Source organism: Plecotus auritus, assembly GCF_963455305.1.
Source record: "Plecotus auritus genome assembly, chromosome: 7".
Taxonomy (NCBI): domain Eukaryota; kingdom Metazoa; phylum Chordata; class Mammalia; order Chiroptera; family Vespertilionidae; genus Plecotus; species Plecotus auritus.
Window position 1 is genome coordinate 142,888,112 of NC_137774.1, and position 14,678 is coordinate 142,902,789.

The window sequence follows — 14,678 nt, forward strand, 5'->3', positions numbered from 1 at the left end:
AACTTAAGTATTGAATTTAGAATGGCCCTGTGGTATTCGGCATCTGGACCTAACTAGATTGGCAAGATTTTCCTCTGTAAAACATCCAGGTAGAAGAAGCATTCCAAATTTTAAAAACAAATAATTCTCTCTTCACCTTCCCAACATCCTTCTCTGTCCCCCACTCAGCACATGTACATGATTTGAACCAAATTAGTATTTTATTTTCTGTGATGTTAAAGTTGAAATGTAAATCCTAATTAACCCACATTCCTTGAATTGGAAGGTGTTTAAACTTGAGGCCTAGCATTTTGCCCAGTTCATCCCATGTCTTAAAATATGGTTTTTGTCAGAGCTAGACAGTAAACAGCTATAGTAGTCGGGATCCAAACCACAATTAATAGTGCTGAATGTCATGTTACAAACCTGCTTCTTGATTCCTTAAAATAAAGAGCTGGGAGTGGCTGTGGCAACTGGACCTCAAACACTGCTACCAAAAAAGATTTTGTGTTTTGGTTTCTTCTCCTGGTTTTTATTTGTGCTTATAAGGAGATACCTGATGGATCGATTGCAAAGTGGACTATGACATGCATCTGAGAGTAAAGTTATATGGAAACTGTCTAACACTTCACTTTGTTTAAATGACTTCAGTTATTTCTTCTGTGGCTAAGATTACAATTCAGATACTTCAGTCTGAATACTGGTTGTAAAAGAGTAGAGCTTATTCCAGAGAGTAAGGCAGTGAGCTAATGTGTTGGAGTTCAGGCAATTTTAATTTTAGGGACACTGTCCCTTGGTTTTGGAATTTTTCAACAATCGTACCATTTATGATTTTATTTTATTTTAGCCATGTCCTTTGGGGGCCCGAGATTTTCGAGAGAAACAGTGTGCAGACTTTGACAATATGCCTTTCCGTGGAAAGTATTATAACTGGAAACCCTTTACTGGAGGTAATGTATAACCCGGCAGAGCATTCATCATGCTTGAGAGCTTTGCAAACATGAAAGAATATATAAATAATACAAAGACACACACATTTCTACACATACTAGTAAAAATTAGTGTTTGTAAATCAAAGCAGGAAAATACTTATAATACTATAAAGGTCTCATGTTTTAGTTTCCCTGTAATGCACTTTATGTTAGTACAAATGATCAGAAATCATTTTTTTAACACCCAATTCTATTTACAAAGGACCTATATAAAACTAAATAATATATTTGAGTTCTTGACTTCCTTAAGGTATGTGGACATTACATTATAATCATTTATAATCATGGAGTATTTAGAGCTATCACCCTGAAAACAAATTATAACAATATAAATCAACTCAAAGAGGAGGAAAATGTGTTCTTTCTTGAGAAAAGGATAAGGATCTTTCCATAGATTTTTAAAATTCTTTTTTAGTGTTGGGAAACATTTTTGCTCTTTAATTTGGGCATGTATCAAACACCAGTTGTTCAGTAAGCACAAAAAGTTTGCTTACACTCCCAAAATACAAACTAAATTTTGTTAAAATTTTCTCTTGGAAAGATTGAATGCACATTCAAAATTTTTGCTTGTTTTAACATTTTTGAGAAAATTTCAACATAGGACAATATTGAAATAATTTTAGTCATGTTTCTATCCACCACCAAGATTTTACCATTAACATTTCATTATATATTTTTCATTACATGTCTAGTTATCTCTGTCCATTCATCAATCTATGCTATTTTTGGATGCATTTCAAAGTAAATTGTAGTCATTAATATACTTTCCTGTAAGTAATTAAGCATGCATACATCAACCCCAGTTCAGTACTGTTTACTTTTTTCTTTTGAGGTTAGATTATGTACAATGAAATGCACAAATCTTAACTGTACTTTCCCTGAGTGTTAACAAATGCATACACCTGTAAAACTCTGTTGAGGTATAGAACATTACCATTACCTCCATAGTCCTTCCCAGTCCATAGCTGCCTCTACCTGTTTGTTCTAAGAGGTTTCTACTGTTATGATTTTTTTTTCTTACCATAGATTAGTTTTGCCTATTCCAGAACTTCATATAAATGAAATTATGTCATATTTACTCTTTTGTGCAAGGCTTCTTTAAGCCCAGTATTTTTGAAATCTATCTGCATTATTGCATGTATAAGTAGTTCGTTCCTTTTTATTGCTAAGCAGTATTATAATAAGTTTGCTTTTCCATTCCGTTACTGATGGATACCTGGGGTGTTTCTAGTTTACAGTTGTTATGAATCAGTTGCTGTGATTATTTGCATACTCATCTTTTTATGGGCATATGTTTTCATTTCTCTTGGGTAAATACTTAGGAGTAGAATTGCTGAGTCATAGTGTAGGTGTGAGTTTAATTTTAAAAGAAACTGCCAGATATTTTTCCAAGGCTATTGTGCCATATCACAACTCCCACCAACAATGTAAGTTCTGTTTGTTCCATCTCCTTGCCAACATTTGGTGTTTTCAGTCTTCTTCTAATGGGTGTATAATGATGTTTTACTGTAGCTTTAATTTGCATTTCTTTTTTTAAAAAATTATTTTTATTGATTTTAGAGAGGAAGAGGGAGAGAGAGTGAGAGATAGAAACATCAATGATAAGAGAGAATTATTGATCGGCTGCCTCCTGCACACCCGCCACTATGGATTGAGCCCACAACCTGGGCATGTGCCCTTGGCTGGTATCGAACCTGAGACCCTTCAGTCCGCAGGCCGATGCTCTATCCACTGAACCAAACCAGCTAGGGCTTTAATTTGCATTTCTGATTATTGATTATGTTGAGCACATTTTCATTGACCATTTATGTATCTTCTTTTGTTAAGGGTTCACATTCTTTGCCTATTTTCAAATTGGTATTTTATCTTTTCACTAGAGGCTCAATGCACGAAATTTGTGCAAGGGGCTTGGCCCTCGCAGCCCCGGCTTCATCCGGAAGGTCGTCCGGAAGGACATCCGGAAGGTCATTCGGCTGTCCAGTCTAATTAGCATATTATGTTTTTATTATTATAGATTCTCTAGTGGTAGCCATTTATCAGATAAGTTTTATGAATATTTTTTCACAGTCTGTGGCTCTCCTGTTACTTTTTAAATGGTATTTTAGATGAGTATAGGATTTTAATTTTGATGAATTCTAATTTTTTTATTTTATGGTTATTGTGTTCTGTGTCCTGTCTTAGAAATCTTTGTCTACTTCATCTCTAGATGGTATTTTTTAATCTTTTCTTCTAAAAGCCAGATTTTAATTTTACATTTAGATGTACAATCTAAAACAATTTAGGGATATGGTGTGTATTTGTAGTATATTTATGGACTCTATTTTGTTTCATCAATCTATTTGTCAACTCCATGTTAGTACCACACTGACTTAATTATTGTAAGTTCCTTCAACTTTGATCTTTTTAAAAAGAGTTATTTGGATATTCTAAATGCTTTGCATTTCTATATAAATTATAAAATTTGTTGTTAATTTCTACAGAAAAACATGCTGGGCTTATGCTTGTTAGCATGTTGAATCTGTAGATCAATACAGGGAGAACTGATAAATTCAAATATTGAATTTTCCTATTTATGAACATACTATATATCTCTATGTATTTGTGTCTTTTTATTTTTTTTTATTATTTTTTTTAAAATATATTTTATTGATTTTTTACAGAGAGGAAGGGAGAGGGATAGAGAGCTAGAAACATCAATGAGAGAGAAACATCAATCAGCTGCCTCCTGCACACCCCCCACTGGGGATGTGCCCGCAACCAAGGCACATGCCCCTGACCGGAATCGAACCCGGGACCCTTCAGTCCGCAGGCTGACGCTCTATCCACTGAGCCAAACTGGCCAGGGCTATTTGTGTCTTTTTAAATGTCTCTAGCTATGTTTTGTAGTTTTAGGTATAAGGTCTTGCACATCTTTTGTTAAACCTATTTCTGAGTAATTTATGTGTTTTGACACTATAAATGAAAGTTTTAAAATTTTCAATTTTAATTATTAACTCTAGTATATAAAAAATAAATTTTTATATATTAATTTTGTATTCTGTATTTAGGATTTTCTTGCTAAATAGTCATGTTATTTGGAATAGAGATGATCTATTTCAATCTTTTTGCCTTTTATTTCATTTTCTTGTCTTAATGCACTGGCTTGGCCTTTCAATACAATTTGTGCATGTGGCAATTATATGTGATTTTCTTCTTTATTCTGTTAATATGATGAATTACTAGATAGATTTTATAATTTCAAACCAACCTTTTATTCCCAGGATAAACCCTATGTGGTAATGATTTATTATTTTTTATATGTTATTAGGTTTAATAATTAATATTTTATTAAGTATATTTGTGTCTATGTTCATAAAAGAAACGGATTTCTAAATTTTATTTTTGTCATGTCTTTGACAAGTTTTGGTATCAGAGTTACTCTGGCTTCCTGAAATAGAATTCTTATTTATTTTGAAAGAGTTTGTAACATTGGTATTATTTTTTCCTTGGAAAAATAGTAAAAGCATGCATGTTTGGTATTTTCTTTGTAAAAAAAAATTATTACAAATTCAGCTCCTTTAACAGATAAAAGAATTATTCAGATTTTTAAATTCTTATGTGAGTTTTCAAATTTGTGTCTTTAATAAGTTTATGTTACATCCATGTTGTCCAATTAATTGATAGAAAATTGATCATAACATTCTCTTGTTATTCTGTTTAATATCTTTAGGATCTGGAGTGATGTATGCTCTTTTATTTCTGATATTTATAATATGTATTTCTCTCTTTTACTTGATCAGTCTTACTTGAGGTTTATCAATTTTAATTATCTTTTCAGAGAAACAACTTGGCTGTAGCACTTTTCTCTATTACTGTCTTTTTTTTAAATTATGGGTTTATTTTGCATTCTCCAAAATAAACCCATAATGTGTTTTTATTTCCTTCATTTCAAAATATTATCCTGTTTACATTGTGATTTTTTGTTTGACCCATGGGTTATTTAGGTTATTTACAACTGTCATTTTTATTTCTTTTTGTATCCTGCTACTTTACTGAATTCATTTATCAGTTCTAGAGTTTTTTGGTGGCATTTCAAAATATTTTATATATTCTAGATTTTTTGTTATTAATTTATAGTTTAATTCTAATATGCTTAGAGAATACTCTGTATGATTTAAATTCTTAAAATTAATTGAAATTTGTTTTATGATACAGCTTATTCTCCATGTTGGTGAATGTTCTATTTATACTTGAAAAGTATGTGTTTTCTGCAGTTGTTGGATTTAGTAGTGTTCTGTGGATATCCATGAGGTCAGGTTGGCTAGTGTTACGCAAATATTTTTTATTCTTTCTGTGTTTTTTTTTCCTGCTCTTGCTCTTCTATCAATTACTGAGAGAAGTGTTAAAATCTTGAACTATTATATGACTTTACTTTCTTTTTTATAAGTTTTTGTTTCATGTATTTTGAGTCACTTTTATTAAGTTCATATACATTTGGGATCGTTTTATCTTATTGTAGGAGGATTTAATAATTATCATCTAGGTAATTGAGTGGAATGAATTAACACTAAGTTCATAATAAGCTTTAAATGAAGGTAATTGGTAATGTGACCTTCCATTTAGAGAATCATCCAAAATCCCTTCTTGAAATAATAGCAGTACCTCTCCTGAAAACTCATTGTAACAGAGAAAGCTAAATACATCTTGAGCAGTGAAAAGGGAGGAAATTTATTTCTATGAATACAACCATAGCAATTATAATGTCTTGCCTGTCAAATACTATGTTACATAATTAACATAGTATTAAAATTGAGTAAAGAAAAGGCAAGTGTTCTTTTCAAAAAGCCCATTACATAAAAAGCTACGTTAACTTTCAAAACATTACAATAATAAATGAGGGAAGGATAATAGTGGGTAGTAATGAAAACAATCCCAGTAATATTCATGGAAATTTAGAGCAATTTTATTCATGAGAATCTTACAAAAATAGATTATAAATACCTTGATTATCAGTTCAGAAAGAAATTATTTTATTGATTACTTATTATTTCAGTGCTAAGGACAACAAAATATATCATTACCCTAAGCTTAATAATAACTTTATAAGTCATACAGGAGTTTTATAGCCTACAGATAAAGAAAATGGAAGAAAACATGAACTTGGGCCATTGGTTGTAAACTGGTGGTTCAAGAACAGTTTTTACTTACATACGTGTTTTAACCTTCACAGTATTTTTGAAAATGTTGAATGCGTTGCCAAGAACAGGTTATATTTTAAAAATCTAGGTTTTTAATCTTCTCTTGAAAAAATAGGGTGTGTGAAAATATTTTGGGCCATCTTCTTGCACGACAACTATCCTATATAATAAAACCCTAATATGCAAATCGACTGAATGGCAGAACGACCGGTCACTATGATGTGCACTGACTACCAGGGGGCAGATGCTTAATGCAGGAGCTGCCCCTGGTGGTCAGTGGGCTCCCACAGGGGGAGCGCCACTGAGCCAGAAGCCGGGCTCACGGCTGGCGAGTGCAGCGGTGGTGGTGGTAGCCTCTCCCGCCTCTGCTGCAGGTGGGCGGTAAGGAGAGAGGGGTCCCCGGACTGTCAGAGGGTGCAAGCTGGATTGAAGGACACCCGCCCCCCTAGTGCATGAAATTTCATGCACCAGGCCTCTAGTCAACTATAACAGTGATTTCCTTTAATGGAATGTTCTTTCTCTCACATATCATTGTGTTCACCAGCCAGTTGGCTTCTCTCTTTTACTCCACATACCTTCACTCTTCAGCAACCTGGTATCTACCTTCACTGAGACCTAGGCATGTTGGTTCAATCTTTCTGCCTTATTTTCTTTATAAGAAGGAGTCAGCTTTATTTCAAAGAGCAATTTTATCAGAATAATTAGAATAAGACCAAAGTGTTTTAAACTGCAAAAAAGGAAGATTCAAGAGAAAGTATTCTTCTTACATCATATTTTTAATCAATAGTTGCATATTTATAAGTCACTTTTTCATGCACTGTTCTGAGTGAAATATATCCATATTTATTGCTACTTTTCAATATATTATGAGGTTATGACATGTACTTTGCTTGTTGTTTTAAATGGCTACTATTCATACCTATCTTTTATATCAACCTTAAAAAATACAAATTTCAATCACAAAATCAAAATGCTCAAGTTATTATATGTGTTCACAAAATAATATTAGATATTATTTTAACTATTCAATTTTAATACTATAATTAATTTTATCTTTGATTTGCTAATCTGATAACAATTTATCTCCACACTAAAGCCATACTCACCAAATATGATATGTTTAAGACAGGTACAAATAGTTTTATTTTACAACTACCATGTCCCTGCTAAAGTAGGAGAGTTTTTAAATCAGCTTCCAGTTTTTGTATCGGAATTGTAGAAATTCTGATTTGTCATATAAGGTAAAAGTCTCAAGCCTCCTTAAACTTTATTTCCTTGGTTCATTTTTTAAAAACAGTTTTTATTTCATTTATTTGCTTCAACATTCAGGTCCCTCCACTGTGATCCCTTTTGACCCAAAATATATTGTAGTTATATATTAGAAACACCTAAAATTTTTAAACTTGAAAACTACTTAGCAGGACCTTCATTAAGTTGCACAAGCAATGAAAATAAACATGAAAACTTAGCAAAAGAGGAAAGAAACGTACACATGGATATAGTCAGGGGATGATGTCTATATGAATTGTAAATTTGCTATGGGTAATACTGAATCACTGTCTCGTAGGAGAACCACTCCATTTATTTATTTTTTACTGCATTTTTCCAGGTGGAGTGAAACTTTGTGCATTAAACTGCTTGGCTGAAGGTTACAACTTCTACACTGAACGTGCCCCTGCAGTGATTGATGGGACTCGGTGCAATGTGGATTCACTGGATATCTGTATCAACGGAGAATGCAAGGTTGCTTAAATGATCACTATAGGCCCAGTGCATGAAATTCGTGCACAGGGGGTGGGGGGTCTCTCAGCCCCGCCTGCATCCTCTCCAATCCGGGATCCCTCGGGGGATGTCCGACTGCCTCTTGCAATCAGGGACTACTGGCTCCTAACCGCTCACCTGCCTGCCTGTCTGATCGCCCCTAACCCCTCTGCCTACCTGCCTGATCACCCCTAACCACCTCTGCCTGCCTGCTTGATTGCCCCTAACTGCTCCCCTACTGTCCTGATCGCCCTTAACTGCTCCACTGCTGGCCTGATTGCCCCTAACCGCCTCTCCCTCGCCCCACACCCAGGACCCAGGATTCCCTCCTCCAGCCAGTCACAGGCACCCAGGACCTGGGCTTCCCTCTCTCTGGCTGGCCGCAGGCACCCAGGACCCGGGCCGCCTTCACCTGGGCCGGCCGCAGCCGCAGGGGACCGTGGGCAGGCGGCTTTGCCTGGGCCACAGCCACAGGCTTGTCCCTCTCTTGGGCCGTAGGCGCAACCATTGGTGCCCAGGATCGTGGGGTGTGTGGCTTTTCCCTCACCTGGGCCGTAAGTGCAACCGCTGGCGCCTGGGACCATGGGGCATGCAGATTGTCCCTTTCCCGGGCCACAGGCGCAGCCACTGGTGCCCGGGACCAGGGGGACCATGGTGTGTGCAGATTATCCCTCTCCTGGGCCACGGGCTACTGGCACCCGGGACTGCGGGCGGGCGGTTTGTCCCTCTCCGGGCCACAGGCGCAGGTGCAGCCGCTGGTGCCTGGGACCGCGGGGACCGTGGGGACCGTGGGGCGGGCAGCTTGTCCCTCTCCCAGGCCACAGGTCCAGCCGCTGGCACCCTGGACCGCGGGGTGGGTGGCTTGTCCCTCTCCCGGGCTGCAGCCCCAGCCGCTGGCACCCAGGACCGTGGGGCGTGTGGCTTATCCTTCTCGCAGGCCACAGCCTGGCTGGTCCCCATTCCTCTCTCGCGAGCTCATTTGTGCCTGGCTGGTTCCCAGTCCTCTCTCACAAGCTCATTTGTGCTTGGCTGGTCCCCATTCCTCTCTCCCCAGTGTTGAGTGTCTGAGCCTTTATGGCATGAGGGTGTGACGACCATTTTATTAGCACTTTATTGTATAGTATTTTTTTTCTTGTTTTTGTTTTACTTTAAAGAGAAGTGCAAAGCTAAGTCCCAGAAAGAAAGAAGATATAAAAACATTGTCTATTTTACTTAGTCTCGTAATTTCTTGCAAAAGTTTCTGTCCTCCTGGCTGCTGGCCTCCAAATGTATCTGATATCCCAGTGTGTGTGTGTGTGTGTGTTTACTTGAAGAAAAGGTTATTTCTGCGACAATATTAAAATTCTTTTTAGATAATAAAGACCTAGGTACAGTTTACTGGTATATTCAGAGACTACATGCCTGGTATCAATGGCTAAATGTCAAATATACAAATTTAAGTACCAAAATTTGTACCAAAAATATATAAGAATCCACATCTCCATGGTTCAATGAAAGACTGGGAGGTAGAGTTTATGGCAGTTTTATTCAGCTAGTGGGTACAGGTATTCATTTTTAAAGATTTACCCAGTCATGAATTTCACAGCCGATCCTTGACTTTAACAATTGGATAATCCAAAAGGGCTAGTGATTGAGAAAGGGCAAACTGTCATGCCCAGTCAAGACTCTTGCCGTTATAACCTTGTATAGGACTAAATGCCATTTTTCTTAGTTCTTACATGTATTGATTTGGGGTATAAGTAAGAGTCCATTGCTAACACATGATAATATTTTAAGAATTGAAGCATGGTATCTATAAATAAATAAATGTAGGTTAGAAATATAGACATCCATTCCTGGGAAATCAGAATTTTTTTACTTTCAAGTTATGTGTTGAGAAATGTTAGCTAGATCTTAAAAGTTAAAAATGGAACTCCCATTTGACTTATTGGAGGGTGAAGGTAAAAGTAGAGAGAGGAAAATATTTCTTGTTTTGATTTCCTTTACTGGAAAAACAAATAAATACGCTACATTTATTTGCTTAGTAGGAATTCCTCGTTTTCACACACTGAATATTCTTTCTGTTTACAGCATGTAGGTTGTGATAATATTTTGGAATCCAATGTTAGGGAAGATAAATGTCGAGTCTGTGGAGGGGATGGAAGCACATGCGATGCCGTTGAAGGGTTCTTCAATGAGACGTCACCCAGAGGAGGAGGTGAGTGTGTAGAGAGCTCTTCCTCATGCATCTGTGTACTTGGAATAGGCAACACATTTGATCACCACTACCACCCCTTATTTTAAAATTTCTTTAGGCAGACATTGCTTTCCCCCAAAATTACTTTCAGTCTTTTAAAGTATTAAATATGGCTTCATGTGAGATATTTATTTTATTTTATTTTATTTTATTTTATTTTATTTTATTTTATTTTATTTTATTTTATTTTATTTTTTTATTGTCTAAAGTTTTACATATGTCTTCTTGGACCTCAATTGACTCCCCCCCCCCAGCCATTCCCACCCCAAGCATGCCCCCACCGCCCCAGTGCCTGTGTCCATTGGTTATGTTAATATGCATGCATACAAGTCCTTTGGTTGCTCTCTAACCCCCTTCACCTCCCCTACCATTTGTCTCTGGATCTATTCTTGTTCATCAAATTATGTTGATCATTATATCCCACATATGAGTGAGATCATGTGAAATTTATCTTTCTCCGATTGGCTTATTTCGCTTAGCATAATGCTCTCCACTTCTATCCATGCTGTTGCAAATGGTAAAAGTTCCTTCTTTTTTATAGCGGCATAGTATTTCATTGTGTAGATGTACCACAGTTTTTTAATCCACTTATCTGCTGATGGGCACTTAGGCTGTTTCCAAATCTTAGCTATTATAAATTCTGCCGCTATGAACATCCTTTCTGCTTGGTGTTTCTGGTTTCTTGGGATATAGTCCTAGGAGTGGATTACTGGGTCAAATGGGAGTTCCATTTTTAACTTTTTAGGATACTCCATACAGTCTTCCACAGTGGCTGAACCAGTCTGCATTTTCTCCACCAATGCAGGAGTGTTCCTATGTAAGATATTTTAAGTAAATATTATTTCCTTTCTATTTGACTTAATTTTGCCATGTTTCTTTAAGATATGAATTTCCACAGTAGATTGATGTGTGGGCCACGGTTGAGAAAATAAAATGAACCAATAGTGTACATGTTGAAGCTTTAAAGGTATCCTGAGGTATTTTAGAGGAAAAGAAAAATACTCTAGAGGTATTCATTAACCCAAAGGGGAATTTGACCATATTTCATAATTTGTATAGTGGAAAGTTGAAGAAAGCATGGTAGAATAAGGAAACTCGTTGCTGAATGGTTATTAAACACTCATTTTCTGACTGAGGCTGCAGAATCTACTTACACTGGCTGTCTTCTGTGGTCCAGGCTACCTGACAGTTGTGCAGATACCAAGAGGTTCTGTTAACATTGAAATCAGAGAAGTTGCCGTGTCACCTACCTATATTGGTGAGTAGCATATTTTGGTAGATTTCAAAAATTAAGGAGAAGGGACAGCACAATATCATCAAGGAAAAGACATACTGCTTTGCCAAATAGAGACAGACTCAGAGAACAGGCAGACAGCTATGGAGTTTGGGGCGGGGGGAGGGGAGGAAGCAGTGTGCAGAGGGATTGAGAAGGAAAAATAGAGAACTCATGGACATGGACAACAGTGTGGTGGTTGAGGGTGGGGGTAGGGGGTGAATGGAGGTGGAAGAGGGCATAAAGGGATAAATGGTGATAGAAAAAGAAAAACAGATATATTGCTTTGAGGTGGAATACTTTTATGCTAAAATGAAATTCCAAGTCTTATAGGACCACATGTAAGAACTAAACATAAAAATTAGTAGTTTATAGCTTACTCTTCGCTGAGTTGCTTATTTGATTTTTAAAATCAATGTTATTGTGGAATAACATATATAGTAAAGTACATCCATTATAAGTGTACAGTTCAAAGAGTACTGACAATTATTTATGTGTATATATAACACAGCCAAAATGTAGATAATTTCTGACTCTAAAACATTCTCTTATTTGCTTTTGCAGTTAAATCCCCCTAGCCTTAGCCTCAGGCAAACATTGATCTTTTATCTGACTTATGTATTTCATTATATTTGTCTGGAGTTTAACATAATGGGATAATACAGTATATACTTATATATGGTTTTTTTTTAACTCAGCATAACGTTTTTGAGATTCATCTATATGTTGAGTGTATCTGAAGTTCACTTTTTTTTTATTGCTAAATAATATCCCAATGTATGGATATATCATAACATTTTTATCCACTCACTTGTTAGGAATATTTGGGTCATTGTTAGTCTTTGACAATTATGAATCAAGTTTCTTTGAACATTTATAGACAAGCTTTGTGTGGACATATATTTTCATTTTTCACAGATAAAAGCCTAGGAGTGAAATGTTAAGGTTATATAAGTACATGTTTATTTTAACTTTATAAGAAATTACTAAACTGTTTTCTAACATGGTTGTATTATTTATATTCCCACCAATAATGTAGATGAGTTCCAAATACTCCCATCCTTTTCAAAATTGTCAGTCTTCTTAATTTTATCTATACAGATACCATTTTTGTGTATGAAGTGTCTAAACAAATTATTTTGCCTATTTAAAATGTTTTATTAAATTATGAGTCCTTTATGTATTCTATACAAGTCTTTGTTCAAATACATGTTTTATGAATACTTTCTCCCAGTCACGGGCTTATCTATTTTCTATCCTTATTGGTGTCTTTTAATTTGCATGAAATCTAAGTTATTAAGTTTTTTATTGTTTGGGCTTTCATGTCCTACCTTAGAAATTTTGCCTACCTCAAGGTTGCAAATATTATCTTCAATATTTCCTTAAGAAATTATAGTTTCAGCTTTTACATTTAGGTATATGGTCTATTTTGAGTTTTTATATAAGGTATGAAGTAAGGGTTGAAGTTCAATTTTTTTTCATATGGATATTCAATTACTATAACACCATTTGTTGAAAAGATTATTATTTCTTAAGTCAAAAGATCAAATTCACCTTGTTTCCCTTCTTGCATATATCACAGTCCTGCCCTGTCCCGGCCAATGTCTAAGAACAGCTAATTCATATATTTTGTGAGTTTTCTAGTTGTTTACAGTTGATGGGCAAATCTAGTACCAGCTATTTCAGCAGGGAAAGAAGTGGATATTCTACTTATTTGATGTTTGATCTTTTAAAACAGATTTAGGTTCTCCAGAGACTCCTAGTGAGGCCTGGATGAGTTCTTATGTCCTTTAACATATCATTGCCTTTTCATTAACTCTTTAAAAAATGAGATGACATCTAGAATACATCTTTGGATAGAACATCAGTATAATCAGGCTCTTCCTTTATTCAAGAAGAGCCCTTTATTTTTGCATCATAATTTTGGAATCAGCTAGACACAAAACAAAAATAAGACTTATAACATTAAATTTTTCCCTTTGATAATTCTCTGTCCATAATGCCACATCCTCCTCCCTTAGTAAATTATCCAGTTCTTCTTAAATGCGCAGTGTTTTCTGAACTACATTACGGTAACAGCAAAAATGTGTTAGTTGAGTAGTTGGGAACATGGAAAGTGAGAGCTCAAATTGAAGGAGACTACAAAGCTGCTGGCTAGTGGTGATCTGTTTTATTTTTTATTTTACTATTTCACATTATACAGGTTCAGATGTCCTTATATTACATAAGTAATTCTGATATTTTATTTTATTTTTATTTTAAAATATATTTTATTGATTTCTTACAGAGAGGAAGGGAGAGAGAGAGAGAGTTAGAAACATCGATGAGAGAGAAACATCGATCAGCTGCCTCCTGCACACCTCCTACTGGGGATGTGCCTGCAACTAAGGTACACGCCCTTGACTGGAATCAAACATGGGACCTTTCAGTCCGCAGGCTGACGCTCTATCCACTGAGCCAAACTGGTTAGGGATGATATTTTAAATGAAACAGAAAACCACTGTGAGAATTGAAAAGAAAAATTTTTAAATACAAGAAAAATTTAAGACTAAATAATCCTTAAAATTGGTTGACATGTTCTTATCTTAAAAGGTTAATTAGATTTGTTTTTTGACAAATGAATCATCATAACATATCTGAAGTCAAGAAAATACAAGTAAATGTGCCAGTCAGATTGGAGTGGGGCCATGAAAATGGTCTGTACTGTTAAGGACAAGAGGTCCAGAGAGGCAGAGACTGCACCATGACCGTTGTAGTCTTTTGGGGCTGCTAATGTTTTTTTTTTGTTTGTTTTTGTTTTTTCCCATTAGAGAGAGTGGAAGGGAGGGAGAGAGAAAGAGAGAGAAACACTGATGTGAGAAGACACATTGACTGGTTGCTTCTCAAAGGCGTCCGACCTGGGCCTGAGGAAACCTGCAACCCAGGTTGGACCCTTGACCAGGAATGGAACCCTAGAACCTTTGATGCTGGAGCCGACATTCCAACCAGTGAGCAGCACAGGCCAGGGGGAGCTGCTTTTTATCTGGCCTGAAAAATTAAAAAAAATTTTTTGTAAGAGAATATTTATTGGGTAAATTACAGAGGTAGAAAAAGTAATTCCTAGAAGAAATGGGTTTAGGAAACAAGTTATGGATGTAAAAGAAGAAGCTAAAATAATAACAAAAAATTTAAACTGCCATGTTTGTCATTGTGAAATCATGTAATCATTATCATAATCATCACTGTATTTTTCTCTTAAAAATTTTTTTATTGAATTTAGT

At 35.8% G+C, this 14,678-nt stretch overlaps 2 protein-coding genes across 2 annotated transcripts in view; one reads left to right on the plus strand and one right to left on the minus strand.

The window, feature by feature from the left end:
- The window catches only part of ADAMTS6 (ADAM metallopeptidase with thrombospondin type 1 motif 6), a 236,695-nt gene that overhangs the window by 165,410 nt on the left and 56,607 nt on the right, over positions 1 to 14,678 (plus strand). Inside the window, exons 15-18 of the mRNA XM_080678095.1 lie at positions 827 to 929; positions 7,758 to 7,891; positions 9,980 to 10,106; positions 11,323 to 11,403. Coding sequence (XP_080534221.1) covers positions 827 to 929; positions 7,758 to 7,891; positions 9,980 to 10,106; positions 11,323 to 11,403 — 445 coding nt within the window. The remainder of the gene's footprint in view (positions 1 to 826; positions 930 to 7,757; positions 7,892 to 9,979; positions 10,107 to 11,322; positions 11,404 to 14,678) is intronic.
- Positions 1 to 14,678, minus strand: part of LOC308253057 (uncharacterized protein) — a 47,186-nt gene that overhangs the window by 20,413 nt on the left and 12,095 nt on the right. The gene's annotated exons all lie outside the window — the stretch shown is intronic.